General features: G+C 60.2%; 1 protein-coding gene across 1 annotated transcript in view; it reads right to left on the reverse strand.

Moving 5' to 3' along the window:
* Positions 1–595: 595 nt before the first annotated feature.
* ATG16L2 (autophagy related 16 like 2) overlaps positions 596–19478 on the reverse strand; it is a 35354-nt gene continuing 16471 nt past the window's right edge. The window contains exons 9-17 of the mRNA XM_024200087.3: positions 17172–17277; positions 16005–16075; positions 13780–13851; positions 9799–9919; positions 7616–7721; positions 6175–6324; positions 5282–5329; positions 3651–3752; positions 596–1222 (exon numbers count right to left, since the gene is read on the reverse strand). Coding sequence (XP_024055855.2) covers positions 1135–1222; positions 3651–3752; positions 5282–5329; positions 6175–6324; positions 7616–7721; positions 9799–9919; positions 13780–13851; positions 16005–16075; positions 17172–17277 — 864 coding nt within the window. The 3' untranslated portion in view covers positions 596–1134. The remainder of the gene's footprint in view (positions 1223–3650; positions 3753–5281; positions 5330–6174; positions 6325–7615; positions 7722–9798; positions 9920–13779; positions 13852–16004; positions 16076–17171; positions 17278–19478) is intronic.

Consider the following 19478-nt stretch of genomic DNA (forward strand, 5'->3'; position numbering starts at 1 on the left):
AGCAGAGGCAGGAAGGGATGGAGAGAGTCGCTCAGTGACTCACCCCTGGGGAAAAGTGCCCTGGCGTTATGTCTGGAGCCCACCAGGCTGGCGTCTATGGCTCTTGGCTTGGCATGACGGCCCAGGCCACGGAGATGGTGTCCCAAGGGGCGATCCACTATTCCCAAAGCAGCCCCCTCTCCTAGTCCCACTGCAGTTAACGGGAGCTTGGCCACGGGCTGCACTGGGTCCGGGATCTCACTCCTCTCCCCCTCGAGCAGAGTTAGCCTCAGTCGCCTGTGGGAGGCACCGACTGGTCAGGGTGGGGCAGAGCCTAGAGACCCGGCTCACTAACTCCTCTGCACACTGCCCTGGCTCTGACTCGGGCTGGAGCCGAGCTCCGCTTCCGTCCACACACGCGAGCCTGACTTGGGTCAGCAAGAGTCCTCGGGCCCTGCTGGGGGGTGGGTCAGAGTCCGAGTCCTGCTGGGACTCGGGCCCAGGCCCTGTCGTTCTGCAGCGTGGACGCGGCTCAGGCCGCAGACCCGAGTCAGAAGCGCTGCGTCGGGCCGTGGCCGAGCGGCCCGGCTCCAGGTTTACAATGTAGCGTGGCCTCTCAAGCGCATTGGAAACGCTGGATCCTCAAGCCCGGGTCCCGCAGACCTCGGTTTGCAAGGGAGGGTGGACGGCTCCATGGAGTCCAGGCCCTCAGACGCAAGAGTGAGCTTGTCACCCCCTGCCTCAGGGTTAAATGCCAGGCACAAACTGCTCCTCCCCCTCCCGAATGTCCCATAGCCGGAGTCCGGTGGGTATGTCTGCCCTTCAGGCACGACGGGCCCGTTCCTGCAGACGCTGGCCCAGCAGCCTCCCGCTCCTGCTTGCCCTTGGTTTTCTAATCTTCCTTTTCCAAAATGTCAGCGTCCTGCGAAGTGCCCCGGCTGCCGTTGCTAGAGGAGGCAGAGGTCTTTGGAGAGCAGCAGACGCAGCTTCTAACCCGACCTCTGCCCATCCGGGTCCTTTTCCACTCTCCAGCCCTGGGCTGCTTCGGTCCTTGGGAGCCGAACAGTAGCAGCAGGGGCCGGGCAGGGCTCAGATAAAGGAGGGGCTGGTGTCCTCTCTGGATTCCTCCTCCGCAGCCCGGCATCACGCTGAGCCCTATTTCCAGAGCACCACCTTCTTCGCCTGGTCCACGCTCACAACACACTGGCCCGAGAAGCACCACGCCACGGCATTCACCGAGGCCCTGGATGAGGGACAAGGACACAGACAAGGAGAATTAACAGGACGCTAACAAGGGTCCGCCCTTCCCATATAGGGCTCTCTAGCAGTGCCAGGGGGGTAGGGATGCTGTTATCCCAGTGGGGAAACTGAGGCACGGGTAAGTTAAGTGGCTTGGCCAAAGCCATGGAGGACTTGGGCCGGAGTAGACCGCAGGAGTTCCTGGCTCCCGTCCTGTGCTCACACCACTCGCCCATCAGTGAAAGAGGAACAGTTACCCCAGGAACGATGGGGACAGTCTGACAGTCAACTGAGGGGGCAGATCTCTGAATGGCGGAAACCAGCTTCACTGACCCCTGATTTACTCCTGCTGAGGAACTGCCCAAGGTACTGTGGAGGCAGCGTGGCCTGGTGTCTGGCGCACCTACACAGGAGTTGGGAGACCTGGGTTCTAGTCCTGGCTCTGCCACTGGCCTGCCGGGTGACCTTGGGCAAGTAACCTCATCTCCCGGTGCCTCAGTTTCCCCATCTGTGATACTAGCCTGCTTCAGAAAGTGCTTGGAGATCTGGGACTGAAAAGTGCTCAGTGAGAGCTAGCTATTATTAGCCTTAAGATGTGCTTTCACCAATAGCACCTGTATATAGATCAGGCTTGTGTCTTACAATACCCTGGTAAGAAACAGTATTCTACCAACGGGGAAACCGAGCAGTTAAGCGATCACATATTGAGTTGGTGGAAGAGCAGGGCAGAGAAGCCAGGCGTCCTGGCTCCCAGTCCCCTCCCTTAACCACTGGGTCGCCCTGTCCTCCTTCCTAGGAGGCAATAACACAAGCTCAATCACCCAGCACCCAGATCTGTAAAGCCTCCCCTGTGGATTAAAGCACAGCCCCCGTGCAAGTCTTGGGGCTGGGGAAAAGGACGTGGGCATGGGGAGGATCCCACAGAACAGCCTGCAGCACAACTGGCTCTGGTCCTGCCCGCTCCCCCCAAAGGACCCTTGGAAAGGAAATGAAGACTGCAGGGATGGGGGCGTGGCAGGGAGGGGGGACCCCATTACACACTCACTATGGTGGAAACAGCTTCACCCCCCCTCTCTAAAGCTCCCCAGTGTCCTGTGCACTAACCCTGCACCCCGTTTTCTCGGGCTCTGGCTGAGCAGGGGTTGCAACAGGATCCATCTGCCCCTCCCCCAAAATGTGGGCCCCTCCAGGAACTTCTGGGGTGCCCTAGACAGGGCTTTCTACAAAGCCTCTTTCCCAGGCTCCCTGCCCCGGCCAGCCCACTCCCCCTAATGCACCTTAGAATCATAGAATATTAGGGCTGGAAGAGACCTCAGGAGGTATCTAGTCCAACCCTCTGCTCAAAGCAGGACCAACCCCAACTAAATCATCCCAGCCAGGGCTGCGTCAAGCCAGGCCTTAAAAACCTCTAAGGATGGAGATTCCACCACCTCCCTAGGTAACGCATTCCAGTGCTTCACCACCCTCCTAGTGAAATAGTGTTTCCTAATATCCAACCTAGACCTCCCCCACTGCAACTTGAGACCATTGCTTCTTGTTCTGTCATCTGCCACCACTGAGAACAGCCAAGCGCCATCCTCTTCGGAACCCCCCCTTCAGGTAGTTGAAAGCAGCTATCAAATCCCCCCTCACTCTTCTCTTCTGGAGACTAAATAACCCCAGTTCCCTCAGCCTCTCCTCAAAACCCCAGCCCCCTGATCATTTTCGCTGCCCTCTGCTGGACTCTCTCCAATTTGTCCACATCCCTTCTGTAGTGGGGGGACCAAAACAGGACGCAATACTCCAGATGAGGCCTCACCAGTGCCGAATGGAGGGGAATGATCACGTCCCTCAATCTGCTGGCAATGCTCCTACTAATGCAGCCCAATATGCCGTTAGCCTTCTTGGCAACAAGGGCACACTGCTGACTGATATCCAGCTTCTCGTCCACTGTAACCCCTAGGTCCTTTTCTGCAGAACTGCTGCTTAGCCATTCGGTCCCTAGTCTGTAGCAGTGCATGGGATTCTTCCGTCCTAAGTGCAGGACGCTGCACTTGTCCTTGTTGAATCTCATCAGATTTCTTTTGGCCCAATCCTCCAATTTCTCTAGGTCACTCTGGACCCTATCCCTACCCTCCAGCGTATCTACCTCTCCCCCCAGCTTAGTGTCATCCGCAAACTTGCTGAGGGTGCAATTAATCCCATCATCCAGATCATTAATAAAGATGTTGAACAAAACCTTGATCAACTGTATCCCAGGAGCCTGGTCTGTTCCCGACTGGGCCGTTGCGCTGTATTCCTTCCCCGCGGGAGCAGCCAGAGCAGGCTCCCCTCCCTCCTGATCTGACCCCCTGCTGCCTCTGGGGCTGCCCCGTCCCCAGGATCCTGGTTTAATGCACTCAGCCTAGACCCTTTAGGACAGCAACCTGCCCTACGGGCCAGCGGAGCATCACCTGTGCTCCCCAGACAGGATCGTTTCCAGCTTCCCGCTCTCCATGTTCCAGAGGTAGAGGGAGCCGTCCGAGGAGCCCACCAGCGCGTAACTCTTATCGGGACTAGAGGGGGGACAAGGAACAGAGAAGAGTATAAGATCAGCATGCAGAGACTCCTCTGCTGGTTCTTTGATACTGGCACATGACATTGGGACTCCGGTCCAGAGAGGCACAGAATCCACTCCAGGGTTTGGGAGCGCCATCCAGAGACGTACATTGAGACAAGAGAGTGCAGCAAACCTGTGGAACTCCCTGCTGCAGGAGGATGCTGCTTAACCAAAAGGGCTGGAGAGTTTTAGAGTTTCTAATGGCCACAGCTCTGCAAGCCCGGAGCAGACTAAGGGTAGCTGCAGCCCATGTTCCAGGCTGTTCATTCATCACCCGCAGGCACCAGCAAAGAATCTCAGGAACCTCCCTCTCCCTCAAAAAACAGCCGGGAAGAAAATTGAGGGGCAGGTGGGAGACAACCGCTGTCTCAAGGACAGCAGAATAGCCACGACAACAAGCAGAAGCCGTCCACCTAGAGCGTGCGATGGAGCTGGGAGCCAGCTGCCTGGCCTAGAGACGGGGAAGTGCCATTGCAAGCTCACCTCTGGAAGGCCTGGGGGGCTGGTGAGCTTGCCACTGATCCTGGAAAGGGAGCAGGGCTGGAGCGGCAGGGCAGATCCCCAGCTGAAGAGCCCACGTGCTGGGAAACAGCCCTTTGGCTTTTCAGGAGAACGCAGGGCCCTGCTCTTGGCGGGATGCGGGAGGAGCTGCTCACGGGGAAAGCTGCCAGCAGGCTCCCAGGGGCTCCCTCCGGCTCCTGGGATTCCTCCTCCAGGGTCACCTGGGGCCCTGCTGGGACCCCAGTCAGGGTCAAGAGCAGGATGAGGCATTTGGGGAAGGGAGCATCACTGGGTAGGGTCCATACAGCCCAGAAAGGGGGGCAATGAGACCCGTTTTTGCCTCCACCTCCCACCCCGTCCAAAGCTTTGGCTGGGCGGTGACGGGGGAAGGGGGAGAAACGGGGTCGGAGACAACTTCCCACACCGAGATCCAGCCGCAGCCACAGACTGGGGTGTAAGCAGAGTTCAGGTCAGGAGCCAGGGGCACTGGCGGGGCCGGGGGTGGCGAGGCCCAGGACTAGGACAGCAGGGTCCGTGGGGCAGGAGCGAGGGGCACTGGCGGGGCCGGGGGTGGCGATGCCCAGGACTGGGATAGCAGGGTCCGTGGGGCAGGAGTGAGGGGCACTGGCGGGGCTGGGCATGGTGATGCCCAGGACTGGGATAGCAGGGTCCGTGGGGCAGGAGCGAAGGGCACTGGCTGGGCCGTGGGTAGGACACTTGCCCATTATTTACATGCTCTATGCCCGGCTCGCTGGCACTGTGGGTCCTTCTCTCACAACAATAACCCAGAGCTGTGTCAACAGATGGGCTGGGCTTGGCACTGCAGATCCCCAGCTCCGTTCACAGCAATGTGCCCTCGTGCGAGGAGTCTCCCTCCCGGTGACCCCTGTGGGGTGTCTCTCCTTTATCACCCTGCGGGAGGGCCAAGCCTGCACGATGGTGTGTACAGCTCCGAGCACAGCCAGCACCCCCACCCCCGCTCACCTGAAGATCGCCTTCGTCCAGTCCGAGCCACACTTGAAGCCGTCGGCCCTGCAGACACAAACCGTCCCTGGTGAACGTGCATCACTCCCTCGCAAAGGGCGACAGCTCCCCATGGGACACGCCCAGGGCCCGGGGCTTGGAGCCCCACAGAGGGGCTGGGACAGGCTCCACTGCTCAATACAAGCCGCCCTGGGGAGAACTGCTGGCTTGTGGGGCAAAGGGCCAGGCTCTGGGTTCAGACACGAGATCCCTGCAACCTCAGGGACCCAGCACTCCGGCTTCCACGCCCCGGGCAGCCAGCGCCAGACGCAGGCTCGTGGGATGGCGCAAGCGTCTTCTGACGGGGTAACGCCAGCGTCTCTGCCAGCCCACGAGGACACTGGGTGGCATCACCCATTTGGGCCTAGCCCCCTGCGGGCTCAGACAGCCGCTCGCCCAGCCGTGATGCGGAAGAGGGGGCGCGCTAGGCCTCGCCCAGCGTTGGCCTGCTCAGGCTCCTGGAGGAGCAGCACGACTGGCTCTGGAGGGGCGGCTTCGCCGAAGGGAGGGTGCTACGGGCTGTGGGTGGGCAGGACGCAGAGCTGGGCTCAATTCCCAACTCTGCCACTGGCCCTGCTGGGTGACCCCGGGGAAGTCACTCCCCCCGTGCCTCAGTTTCCCCTGGAGAACGCTGTCCTATCAGCAGCCTGAGGACTGGTGTGAGCCGCAGCTGCTAAGACAGATCGGGGCAGGAAAGGGAGGTGCCGGAGCAGGACAGGGGAACAGAATAGGCTAGTCCAGGAAGGATGGCAGAGAACCTTTCAGGAGGAGACAGTATTACACCCGGGGGGGTCAGTCAGGCCAGGCCAGGCCTGGCTCAGGCTCTCGGGGTTAGGGTCCCGCCCGCCGCTCACCGGAACACCTGCCGGACGTTGTTCATCTTCAGGTCGATGACCTTCAGCGTGTTGTCCCTGGAGCAGCTCAGCAGGTGCATCTGGTCCTGGCTGATGTGGAGGGAGGTGACCTTACCCTCGACCGGGATCACCTCCGTGCATCGGGGCCCCCTGGAGCACGGCAGACAAGGGGCTCGTTAGCGCGCCAGCGACGTCACCGGCCCGTGGAGAACCCACCCGGGGGCTGCCCGCTCCCGAAGGCCTGCGTGGATCAGAACCACCCCCGTGTTCCAGTCGGATCCCCCCTTACAGGACTCCCACACGCCAGAGGCTATCAGTTACATCCTGTCCCTGCTAACCTAGGAACCGCCCGGCTCCATTACGGGAGTTAATTACCCGGACAGATCCGTTGCTAGGGAACGGACGAGAGCCCTCCCCACTCAGCGCTGCCCGCGGAGCGCTTGAAGGGAGCCATCAGGAGCGCCAGTGGGCAGCCCGCCGGGTATGAATAGCCCAGAGGAGGGACAGAAATGGCAGCAAGACACGTGGAAGCTTTTGCGCTGATTAGCCAAACCGGGGGGACGACACGCTCAGATGCTGGGTGAGCAGCCAAATGCCTGGCCACTCTGGATTGTGACCCACCCACCTCGGTGCACGCCGGCCGTCTTGCCCGTCCCACCCTCTTGGGGCTGCCCGGGGGACAAGGCACGGAGTGCGCCAGGCCCCCCTTCGCGCCTCGCTGCCCCAGCTGGCATCGTCCCATGTGGTGAGTTCCACTGAACCCACGCCTACACCCGGGCCAGGCCCAGACGAGCCGTCCCAAAGGAAGCACTTCCCAGCCCCGGACGGGACTTTGGCACTTAGATCATGGTGCTTGTATGGCAACCGACACAGCAGCATCTGAGCATTAACAGACTGATCCTGCGGCCCCGCAGGGAAAACGCATCTCTAAGAGGGGAAACTGAGGCACGGAGACACTCAGCGACTTGCACAGGGAGCCAGGAATCTCCCAAGTTCCAGTCCAGAGCTGTAACCAAGTCATCCCAGAAAGGCTGGTCTGAGAATATCCAGGAGGGGGGCTCACTGCTTAGCAGCCCACTGAGGGGCAGCAAGGCCTACTGGGCGGAGCACAGGCCCCCGAGAGACTCCTGAGTTCTAACCCCGGCTTCGATACCAACTCCCTCTGTAGCCCCTGGGTGAGTCACTTAGCCAATCCGTGCCTCAGTTTCCCCATATGTGAAACAGGGAGAATGAACAGCACCCTCTCTGGGTAAGCTGATCCCAGGGCGGACAGGTTTGAAGTCGGGCAGGAAGGTGTTTCTAGAACCGCAGGACGGCGCTTTATCCTGCTTGTTTCCCCAGTGCCAAGCAAAGGGGGCCAGAGACCCCAGGGGCCCAGCTGGTGGCCTAACCAGCGGAGGCTCCTTGCCCAGCAGTTCCCCCGCCCAGGGAGGGGAGTCACCTGCTGTCCCAGAAGCGGATCTTCTTGTCGTGGTGGCCGCTCACGATGACGTTGTCACCGCACACCACGTCGTTGCAGTAGGAGACGACGTTGATGGTCCTGCAGCCTGTGGGGACAGCACGGCCGTGAGTGACGGGGAGGGGGGCGAGGCTGGTGGGGCAGTGCCAGGGCACCGGGGGCTCCGCTATGGGCCGTGCTACCTCCCAGGGGATACCCTTTACCCACAGGGAGAACGCTGACCGTTCATAAGGGAGCACTGTGCCAGACAGCACCACCCGTCTACCTCCCAGCATGGCCCACACCGCGCAGGGGAGCTGGGCCCGGCATTGGGTCCCACGCACCAGACCCGAGTTCAAATCCCAGACAACGAGCTCACCTGGGACGGGGTCGGTTTGTTCTCAGCATGAACCACTCGGCGGCTCGGTGCCTGGGGCAATCCCCACTCAGGGCGGCCTGGCCCAACCATGGCTACCCTCATCCTGCCCCCTTGGTCCATCTTGGCTCTGGCTCCCGCTGTGGGTTTGTCCTGTGCCCAGCGCAACGGGGCCCTGATCTAATGGCTCTTCGAGGGCGATCGCACTGTAACTAGTAGCCCCAGGGCTGGAAAGGCCGGAGCTGAATTCCAAGAACGGGGTGGAGACCCGCAGCCAGGGATGGCATGACGGCTGGTCCTGCAATGGCACAGCTCCCTCTCCGTCAGCTCCCCGGATTTCCCGGGAGGGTCCCCACAGTGAGGAGGCCCAGCGTTCCTTCACAGAGCAGTTCTCTGCCCACAGGCGAGGTGCAAAAAGACAAGGGACACCAAACTCCCAGCACCGGCCCGCCCCCAACTGTCTAGTCTAGCTAGGTGGCTACTTGGCTCCCACCACGGCCACAGCCCATCAGTGACCACGGCGCTGCCCGCTCCTAGTGCCCTCCCCCGAGGCCTGCGGTGCTCTGCAAATACGGCAGCCCAAAGGCAGCCAGCTCTGGTCCCCCTACCCCGTCTGTTGATCCACCTGCTCCAGCTTGTCCTAACACCAGCGTGTAAACTCCCTGGGGCAGAGACTCTCCTTGTTTCACTGCCCAGGACAATGCCCCCAACTAGGACCTCTAGAGGCCATTTCCCTTGGGGAAACTGAGGCACGGGGCAGTGGAGCACATTGTCCAGTGGGTGGCAGGGCTGGGAATCGAACCTAGGCCCCCGACTTGAGTCCTGTGCCCTGCCCACATGACCACACACTCCTTCCTACGCCTGCGCCACCCAGCCACTGATAGCCAGCGCTTTCCTTCCCCCTGGGTGGCATTTCATCCATCCAATGGAGGAAAGCGCAGCCAGCGTGAGTCTTGGGCGGTCAGGTGATCAGCCGTGAGTGCTCCTCTCCCTTGTCTTTCCACGGCCGCTAGCCCCAGTTAAAAAGCCACCGCATGGAAGTAACAGAGCCGAGCCAATTCATCCAAGCACGTGAGGATGGTACATTCCCATCCCCCGGTCAGGGCGTGAGTTTTAGTCTGTAAGGCCATGGGGACAGGGACTGTCTCTTCCCCATGTGCACGGTGCCCAGCATAACGGGCCCCAACGGGGATCGGAGCCCTGGGGAATTACTGTAACAGAAACAGTCACTTAGCCGGCTTTGCCAAGACGCACAGGGCGGGCTGTCCCTGCTGCGGGCCCAGAACAATCAAAGACTATTAGCCCAGGACTCCACACAAAGACCATAGAGAGGGCCCATAAGAACCTGCTGTAACAGATCCACAGCCAGACTTCAGAGGTCCTGGTGGAACCACACGGTGCATCCAGGTAGAACCCAGAACCTTCTGCTCCAAAGCACAAGCCTTGAACTAAAGGGGCATCTCTGGTAGCTGCCGTAGTATTAGAGACTGTATAACAGCCGCTGGACTAAGGCACCAGACTGGGAGTCAAGAGACCTGGCTTCTAGTCCCAGTTCTGCCACAGACCTGCTGTGTGACCCTAGACAAGTCACTGACCCGGTCGGTGCCTCAGTTTCCCCATTCAGATTGTAAGCTCGTCGCTGCAGGGATTGCCTCTCGCTCTGTGGTTGTGCATGAACCTAATCTAGACCCTACTGCAATACCATCATCATCCCGTGCCAACAGTGCACAAACCACACACTTGACACGCCCCCTAGTGGAGGTCGCTGGTGAGACACAGGACACTACGCCCGACAGAGTCGGTTACTTACAGGCCCCTTTGCACAGGTCCCATTCTTTGACTGTCCTGTCCCGACTGCCCGTCACCGCTTGGTGGCGGGTGGAGCGGAATTTGGCAGCCGTCACTTTGTCAGCATGGCCCGTGAGCGTCTCCTAGACAACAGAACAGCTGGGGATGTTAAGGGGTTTAGGGTTTTTTTTTAATTTCATTTTCTTCCCAATAATCTAATTTTTAAAAAAATAAATCAAAACAAGGAAAATGACACACAATGGCCCTGTTACAGAAAAGTCAGCCAGTTACGGGCTTGGAGAACAAAGCCCAACACTGCCCCCTGCTGGAATTGTTGCAGAAGTGAAATGGATTGTGGGTTTTTTTTTTTTAATTACTTAAAACATGACAATCTCTCTGCAATTCCAAATAATGAATCCAATACATAGACTCCTAGACTTCAAGGTCAGAAGCGACCATCGTGATCATCCAGTCTGACCTCCTGCATGCTGCAGGCCACAGAATCTCACCCACCCACTCCAGTAATAGACCCCGAACCTCTGGCTCAGTTACTGACGTCCTCGGATCATGGTTTAAAGCCTCCAAGTTACAGAGAATCCATCATTTACACTAGTTTAAACCTGCAAGTGACTTCATGCTGCAGAGGAAGGTGAAACCCCACGAGGGTCTCTGCCAATCTGACCCGGCGGAAAATTCCTTCCCGACCCCAAATGTGGCGATCAATTAGACCCTGAGCATGTGGGCAAGACCCACTAGCCAGACGCCTGGGAGAGAATTCTCCATAATAACCCAGAGCCCTTCCCATCTAGTGTCCCATCACTGGCTGTTGGGGATATTTGCTGCTAGCAGTCAACCATGGGCCACATGCCATTGTAGGCGGTCATCTCATACCATCCCCTCTATAAACTTATCACGCTCAATTAGGGTGACCAGATAGCAAGTGTAAAAAATCGGGACAGGGGGTGGGGGGTAATAGGTGCCTATATAAAAAAAAGCCCCCCAAATCAGGACTGACCCTATAAAATCGGGACATCTGGTCACCCTACGCTCAGACTTGAACCCAGGTAGGTTTTTGCCCCACTGCTTCCCTGGGGAGGCTGTTCCAGAACTTCACTCCTCTGATGGTTAGAAACCTTCATCTCACTTCAAGCCTAAACCTGTGGATGGCCAATTTATATCCATTTGGTTTTGTGTCCACACTGGCCCTTAACTTAAATAACTCCTGTCCCACCCTGGTGTTTATCCATCTGATGCATTTATAGAGAACAATCATCTCTCTCCTTAGGCTAAACAAGCCAAGTTCCTTGAGTCTCCTCTCATGAGGTAGGTTTTTCAATTCCTCGGATCATCCTCGTAGCCCTTCTCTGCACCTGTTCCAGTTTGAATTCACCTGGGAGACCAGAACTGCACACAATACTCCAGATGAGGTCTCACCTGTGCTTTGTTTAATGGTACTAACACTTCCCTGTCTCTGCAGGAAACACTTCACCTGATGCATCCTAAGGCTGCACTAGCCTTTTTCATGGGCACATCACATTGGCCGCTCGTAGTTATCTTGTGATCGACCAAAACACTTGGGCCTTTCTCCTCCTCCTATATGGGCAGGCAGGGCTTGGAAGCAGTGGCAGAAGACTTGGGAGCTAGTTCTCAGTTACACTACAGCTCCTTTCTGTTCCCAGCAATAGCCTCCGAAACCTTTTCCTGGCTGGTGGGAGGACCTGCTTTCAGCCCTCGGCTCGGGGGTACAGCTAGAACACACAGCACTACCGCTATTCTTGGCTTCACGGGAAGCAGAGAGCGACATGGAACAGCCCTGAGGCTGCTCTAGCTTACGCCAGGGACCAGCCAGTCCGGCTGTAACAGATCCCCAGCCAGACTCGCATAGGGGTGCACCAAGGTGGTTTGAAGCTCCTCCCCCGATCCGCCCCAGCAGGAGCGGGGCTGCTGAGCTCGACGCCCTCACTTTCTAGCCTCGGCTCTGCTGCCGACCGAGCCCTGGGACTCGGAGCCCGGCCGCCGGCTTGCTGCGAGAACCCCTGCAGGAAGGGGCGCGGAGCCTAGATCCGAACGCCGCAGGCAGCTCCAGGGGACCGATCCGCCTGCGCAGCCTGGAGACAGTCACTGAAATCCAAGGCCTGAAACGGGTGGAATGTGCAGAGCCGTGGCCGGGAAGCGCCCGCGTGGGGAGGCTCAGCTGGGCTCTTGTGTAGGCTCCGCCCGCCGATGCACGTATGGGGACAGTCACTCCTAACCCCGGAGCTGCTGGCCCGGCGGGGCTTGGGAAGCGGCTCCGTGTTCTTCCAGGCCCGGATCCTCTACCGGGGCGAATCAGCGCAGTGCTCGCAGTTTACACCAGCGGAGCAGCTGGCCCTGGTGCCTTTGGCAGCAGCTGCAGCAGGGCCGGGGGGAGGAAACGATTTTAAACGACTGCACCAGACTTGGGTGGGGATTCCCGCGCCTCACCCAGAGGCACTGAAGCCCAGAGCCTCCCAGATATCTCGGCTCCCAACTCCCACGGGTTTCAATGGAAGGTAGGAGCCTAGACACCTTGGCGGATCTGGGCCGCAAGCACCTCCGGCCCTGCCTGAAGCCAGCGGGATCTCCAGTGTGCAGCTCCCCCCAGGATCAGGCCCTGGGTTCACAGCATCTCTGCCAGCTCAGGCAGCACAGTCCCCAGCGGGGTCTGAATGCCAGCTGCAAGGCACGGGGCACCGGGCCGGTATTAAAGCCACCGGGCAGCCCGGCACGTTAATGCAACTCCATCCCTGCAGGAATCCTGCCTCTCCCCCAGCTGGCGCTCCCCTCCCATGACAAAAGACGCCCCCTCCCCCACCCAGCTTGCCCTCCCCCACCAGCGTTCAAGCCTGCTCCTCGCTGACCCACCCCACTGGTGGGAGCACAGGCCCGGGAGGGTGAGGGGAGGCAGGACACATGGTGGTGTATGCATCTCCCTGCTACCACGAATTCCCTTCTGCCGCCAGCCACGTCCCCTCGCTGCTCATCCCTCGGGGCTATGCAGTGCCAAGGCAGCGCCCCCTGGCAGCGAGCTATTCCCACGCACTCCATCCGTGCAGGGCTGCCGGCGGCCCGGCCCAGCACAGACAAGTCCCACGGGTTACTAATGGCTGCTACATTCAGCCCTGTCCGCACAGAGGGGGCGACCAGCGACAGGGAGCTTGGCCCCGGGGGACGGTCCCAAGAGCATGGCCAGGCTCTCACCGCCTCTGAAGACCTACTGACCGCACAGGGGGCGCGACGCGGCCTCCGCCCACTAGGCACCGCTCTCATTCCCTGCCGGGGAACCCATGTGCCGGGGGCAGAGCCAGGCTCTCTGCAGTCACACAGCACCTCCCACCTGAGGGCCTCAAGCCCTCGGCAGGTACCCAGGGCCAAATTCTCTGCTGGCATAAAATGCAGCAAGGATAGCCTTGGGGCTAAGGCACAGGTTTGGGAGCCAAGACTCTGTTCCCAGAGGTGCTTGGCGGCCTTGGGCAAGTCACTCCACTGCTCTGTGCCTCAGTTTTCCCCCCCCCCACATGTGGATGCCAGCACTGACTGACCGGAATGGGGCCAGTTTACTGCCTCCTGCAGGGCCCCTCTCACACGTGCTAAATTCAGGAGAGCTCATGGGATCCATCTTCGAAGTATTCATGGGCGACCAGAAACGTGTCTGCCTGCCGACAACATGTGACCAGGCGCGTAGCTGCGGCCACCCTGCTGGTAGGTTACCCTGCCTGGCAGATCTGGGGTCAGAAGAACATCCTCAGGGTATTGGCAAGGCGCTGCGAGAGACTGGGGGCATGACACCCACCCCAGGTAACCCAGCGGACGTCACGCATCTGCTTGATCTGAACATGTTTCATGCAGCTGATGTGCGACAACGGGGGGTGATCCCTGGTGGCCCTCAGTCCCCTAAGTGTCTGGATCATTCCCCGGTTGGCAGGGGACATCCTCCCCCTCCCCCCGAAAGGCAGGGACCCAGACAAGACCCCGGGGCACTTACTTTGGATTTGCAGTCCCCGATATGCCACAGCTGCGCTGCATTGTTGTACGCCGCCGCCAAGATCTGGCAGCCCTGAAAGAGGAGGAAGAGGGAGTTGACGGGTATCGGCCGGGGAGTGGCAGCGCGAGCCGGGGTTCCTGCCCTCGGCTGCACACAGAGCCACCGGTCCTCGGCACCTGGGATCACAGAGATCTGGCGACGCCATGTGTGTGCAGTCAGCGTGGTCCGTGCCTCGCCGTGGGGCGCTCCGGAGCGGCCAGCATGTCGTTCCGGCTCCCCTCTGCCAGCCGCCCGGCTGCTCCGCGGCGTTCCACATGGTTTCAGTTGAGACCAGGACAAATGACTCCCGCACAGAACCCGCCCGCTGCTTTTCCTCGCCGGGGGGATATTCGCTTTGCCCGAGGCAGGCTGGATTCAGCCGCTGCCTCTCTAGCGTGAAGAAGCCCCTTCGGGGCCTGCAGGCCGCAGATCCCGTGGACACCCGTGCGATCATCTAGGCAGCCTGGATCTTCCACCTGAGCTGCTGCCCCCGGGCTTCCCCGCATCCTGCCCCATCTACCTTGCAGCCTTCTCCCCCTCGGCTAGTCCCCTGGCTCAGCCCCTTTCCCATGCTGTAGGGTGCCCCCTTACTGGCCAGCCCCTCCCTCTCTCCCCACCATCTCTGCCTCCTGCCGGCTCAGTCCCTGGGAGGACGGAGGCCAGCACAGGTCACTAACTGCTGGGGGGCGGGGGGGGACCAGACAGCAGGAGGGATCTAGCTCTAGTTCAAACAGGAGCCAGTCAGAGGGGTTGGTCTGGGCTAGACAGGAGGTCAGACCAGGTGATCACAACGGTCCCCTCTGGCCTTGGAATCTACGAAGCCCCTGACACTATCCCCTGTCGCCACCGGGGCTGGGTGAAAACAGCCAACCCCGCTCTCTTCCCGGCCATTCACACACCTCCCAGCGGAGAGCCCCGTCCCAGAGGCACGGACTGACCCTTCCAGACAGCGCCCGGCGAGCTAGCAGCGCTCACAAAGCGGGGGGAGCCGGCCCCTTCCCGCTCATGGAGTCAGCGAGGCTCTCGAAAGACCCCCGCCCCTGCCAGCGAACACCCGAGCACCGGCTGGGGCTGGAAGAAAGCCTGGGTTTGAAGATCTTCCGCTACGCTGGACCACCAGGCGCTGGCCATCCAAGTGATGGCTTCTCTCTGCCGCCATCTAGTGCCCACGCCGGGCAAAGGCTCCTGCTGGCTGCACGGCACCTCCAGGGCATGCTGATCCCAACCAGAGACAGACCCCGGGGCGCAGGGCCGGCTCCAGGCACCAGCACAGGAAGCAGGTGCTTGGGGCGGCCAAGGGGAAGGGGCGGCACGTCCGGGTCTTCGGCAGCAATTCGGTGGTGGGTCCCTCAGTCCCTCTCGGGGGGAAGGACCAGCCGCCGCATTGCCACCGAAGAATGAAGTGCGGTAGAGCTGCTACCGAAGTGCCGCCAATCGCAGCTTTTTTTTTTTTTTTTCCCCCTTCCCCGCTTGGGGCGGCAAAAAAGCTGGAGCCGGCCCTGCTGGGGTGGACTCCGCTATTCAAAGCGCCCTCCTGAAAGGTCCCACTCCTGCTCCGCACCCCACCCCACCTCGGCCTGGAGCCTCCATTCCCCCTCCAGCTTCCCAGCAGCCTCCCTTCTCCTGCCCTGGGGTTCCCGACGCATCACGGTCTCCTTCCGGCGCCCCCCGGGGCTTCCCAGCTGCTCAGAGAGCATGGGGCTCTCCTGGGACCCCTGGAGAACTTCCAAGCTCTGCAAGAACCGTTTCTCAGAGGCTGCTCCAGGAGCGGCGAGGAGTCAGGGGACCCAGACGCTAGGCCGGGCTCTGCCACCGACACGTTGTGAGGAAGCCACGGAGACCAACCAACCCTTCACCGGACTGGGCAAAAAACTCTGCAGGCCTCTGGCCTGTTTTTTCCCTGGCCCGGCTCCCCCACCTCTCCTCTGCCCTAGGAACGACTCCTGCCCCTCATCAGCCCCCTCCTCGCGGTCGCAGCAGCGGGAAGAGCTGGTTGCCCGCAGCTGAGAGAGGCGCTCAGGAGGTAGAAGAGAAAGGAAGAGCTGGCAGATGCGCCGTGCTCTGAGCACAGGGGCCGCGGCTTCCCCCGGCTGCCTCTGTCCCGGGATCCTGGCTCAGGACGGTCCCAGCCAAGCTGGGCCCGCCAGCAACTCCAAACAGGGCTGGCCCAGCAACGCCCCACTCACCGACGGGTCAAACTCGATGCTGGTGATGCTGCCGTTAGCCCCTTCCAAGGTCTGCAGGTTCTCCAGCTTCCCTGAGAGCAGACAGAAACAGCACGGTGATTAGCCCCAGGGCAGCAGGGAGAGGCGGAACAACTGCGGAGACAACGCCAATTCCTGAGCCGCCGAGGCCCTGGGAGCGCTCGGCAGCTCTGAGAATCCCATCGCTCAGAAGCTGGAGGCACCCCAAGTCAGAGGCCACTTTAAAAAACAGCCCTTGACCTCTCCGTGCCTCAGTTTCCCTCTCTGTGCAATGGGGGATATTTACATAGCAATGTCTCTAAGCAGAGAACACCCAGGGCCCGGGGGATGCTTGGGTCTGAATTTCACGGCTCTGCCAGAGAACGTGGAGCAGAAAAGGAAGCCCTGGGCGGGCAGCAGGTGTCCGGCCGTCAGGGCGGGGTCTGTCTCCAGGGCTGCAGCGCCCCTGGAGATTTCGGGAAGGGGAAAGGAAAGGCTCTGGGTGTGCTGACGGGAAGGCACTTAGAACAAGTGACGGAGTGACAGCTAAGTCAAGGCCAGACTCTGCAGTGACCTGACCCAGAGACCCCTGCCATCTGCCGGCTGGAATAAGCCCGTGCCTGTACATCCTACTGCACCTGAGACCTGGGACACAACCTGCGCGCTCTGTAGCCTGCAGCGTGACAAGGGCGGCCAAACCAGAGCTCCTCTTTGCTGGCCTAAACTGTATTGCTGCGTTCTGTTTAGGAGCTGATGGGTTCCACCCCAGACATGGCTGCAGCAAAGTGAGGCTCCCAACGTGTTAGAGAGGGCAGGGAAGCGGTTTGAGATGCGTCTGGAGGAAGCGCACTACAGGACTGCAAGCTCACTGTTGCAAAGGTCACGGAGAGGCAGGAAAGGGCTAGGCAGTCACAGGAGGATGTATCAAGGCCTCGACACCCTTGCAGCATTGGGGACGGTCACTAGCATGACAGGATTCACTCCCCCCGGCTGTCTGCAGCTCAGCGGACCACAAGCCCGATCCCCACCAGGACAGGGTATTACCACCCGGCTAGCTGGTGAGCTCTCAGCCGCCCTCCCACTTGGCAATGCCGCTCCCACGTTAACCTGCGGCTTGGCGCGGGTATTCGACGCCCCTGGCCAGGAGCAGTGAACTGTTCATTGCTGTACCTCCGGCCACGCTCCAGAGCCTGATGAGACTGTCGGCCCCGCCTGTGGCCAGCACGCCGGAGCTGGGATTGAACTTGACTGCGTTCACCTCGGAGAAGTGCGCCTCCTGGAGGAGAGAAAGGAGAACTGGTGAAACCGTGAGGGCGAACGTCTCCTAGGATCAGTGACCAGGCCTCAGGTGCCACCCCTAATGCTTAGCGTGGCCAGGGCAGAGGGCATCGGCTCAGCACATTAACTCAGCCCTCTGCGTGGCCCTGCTGAGCAGAGTCCTAGCCCCTGTCCCATCTCTGGCACCGGCGGAGCGTGGCAGAGTGGCTGGTCCCAGCCAGGATAAGACTCCGCTACCATCGAGTGGGAAGGACTCAGGTGGTCAGGGCCCCGGCTTTTGGCGATGGAAGCCCCGCCCCCGGGTCAGTCCCAGCTGATGACTGCAGGCTTGGATGCATGCGGCCAAGGTTTGTTAGCCAGGTCTCCAGTGTCTTCTCAATCAGCTGGCCCAGCAGGTAGCATCCGCCTCCCACAACAAACCCCAGGGTCTGAGACCCATGGGGCGGCTATTGCCAGAAGTCTCCCAGTGGCAACTAACGGGCCCAACTGACATCCGGGCCCCATTGTTAGTTACCCATAAGATCCAGGAGTCACCCAATAAAATGAACAGGCAGCAGGTTTAAAACAGACATAGGGAAGTATTTCTTCACACAACGCACAATCAACCTGCGGAACTCATTGCCTGGGGATGTCGTGAAGCCAAAAGTATAACTGGGTTCAAAAAAGAACTAGATAAGTTCACAGAGGATACATCCATCAACGGCTATTGGCCAAGATGGGCAGGGAGGGAACCCCATGCTCAGGTCCCTAAACCTCTGACTGCCTGAAGCTGGGACTGGACGACAGGGGATGGATCACTCCATAGGGGGGAGGGATAGCTCAGTGGTTTGAGCATTGGCCTGCTAAACCCAAGGTTGTGAGTTCAGTCCTTGAGGGGGCCATTTAGGGAACTGTGGTAAAAATCTGTCTGGGGATTGGTCCTGCTTTGAGCAGGGGGTTGGACTAGATGACCTCCTGAGGTCCCTTCCAACACTGAGATTCTATGATAATTGCCCTGTTCGGTTCATTCCCCCCAAAGTATCGGGCACCAGCCACTGTCAGAGACAGGATACTGGGCTAGATGGACCATTGCTCTGACCCAGGATGGCCGTTCTTATGTTCCACATGCTTCCAGTACGTTTACACTGCAGTCTGAGCTAGACCCCCTCCAGAGCTGTTCTCTGCACCAGCTGCAGCCAAGGGTGCTCTGGAAGGAGATCAGCCACTGCCCTGGCCCGGGAGGCTGTCCGCCCCGCTCCAGAGGGAGGCTCTCCGCTTCTAGACAACACCCAGCTGCTCTGTTTTATTCTGTTCTCCGTAGCTTCCTATAAGATCCTATAAGACGCTGGTCGGCTAGAGGAGAATCTGGGGTGTGGCGGGGAAGCTCGATGTGTGCAGCCTACATGGGTTTTAAGTTGCTAGGCCTGTGACAGAGAAGAAGGTAATTAACGAGGTGCAGAGTCCACCATGTGGAGCAGGAAGGCATCAGCCGCTCTCATCAGCCAATGCACAGGGCTATGAAGGAGGCCCCGGGTAGCACGCGCTGTACCACGTCTCCTCAGCAACGCGGGATACCACGTCTGGCCTGGGCGGGCACGTACCACGCACCCCTCTGCCCTGGCTTCCCACAGGGCAGCGAATGAAGGTCAAGGTCCTGGAAGCGGCCGGCACCACTGTCGACCGCTCTGCCCCGCTGGCCCAGCGGCACTCTTAACAGTCAGAACCTTCGAGGGGGCTGGAACGAACTCCCCCAGGAACTGAGGCAGGGGTGGGCAAAGCTTTTGGCCTGAGGGCCACATCTGGGTGGGGAAATTGCATGAATGTAGGGCTGGGGCAAGGGGTTGGGGTGTGGGAGGGGGTGCGGGGTGTACGAGGGGGATCAGGGAAGGGGGTTGGGGTGAAAGTGGGGATGCAGAGTGCGGGCGGGGACTCAGGGCAGGGGTGCGGCAGGGGGCTCAGGGCAGTGAGTTGGGGTGCGGGGTGCAGGAGGAGTGCGGCCTCTGGCCTGGTTCCGCTTACCTGGAGTGGCAGCGGCTCCCTGCCTGCCTGCCCTGGCCCTGCGCTGCTCCCGGAAGCAGCTGGCACCACGTCCCTGCAGCCCCTGGGGGAGGGGAAGCAGGGCTCTGTGTGTTGCCCTCCCCTGTGGGTACCTCCCCCGAAGCTCCCATTGGCCATGGTTCCCCGTTCCCAGCCAATGGGAGCTGCGAGGGGTGGTGCCTG

This window comes from Terrapene carolina, unplaced genomic scaffold (assembly GCF_002925995.2).
Source record: "Terrapene carolina triunguis isolate 2854851 unplaced genomic scaffold, T_m_triunguis-2.0 Scaffold430, whole genome shotgun sequence".
Lineage (NCBI taxonomy): Eukaryota > Metazoa > Chordata > Testudines > Emydidae > Terrapene > Terrapene triunguis.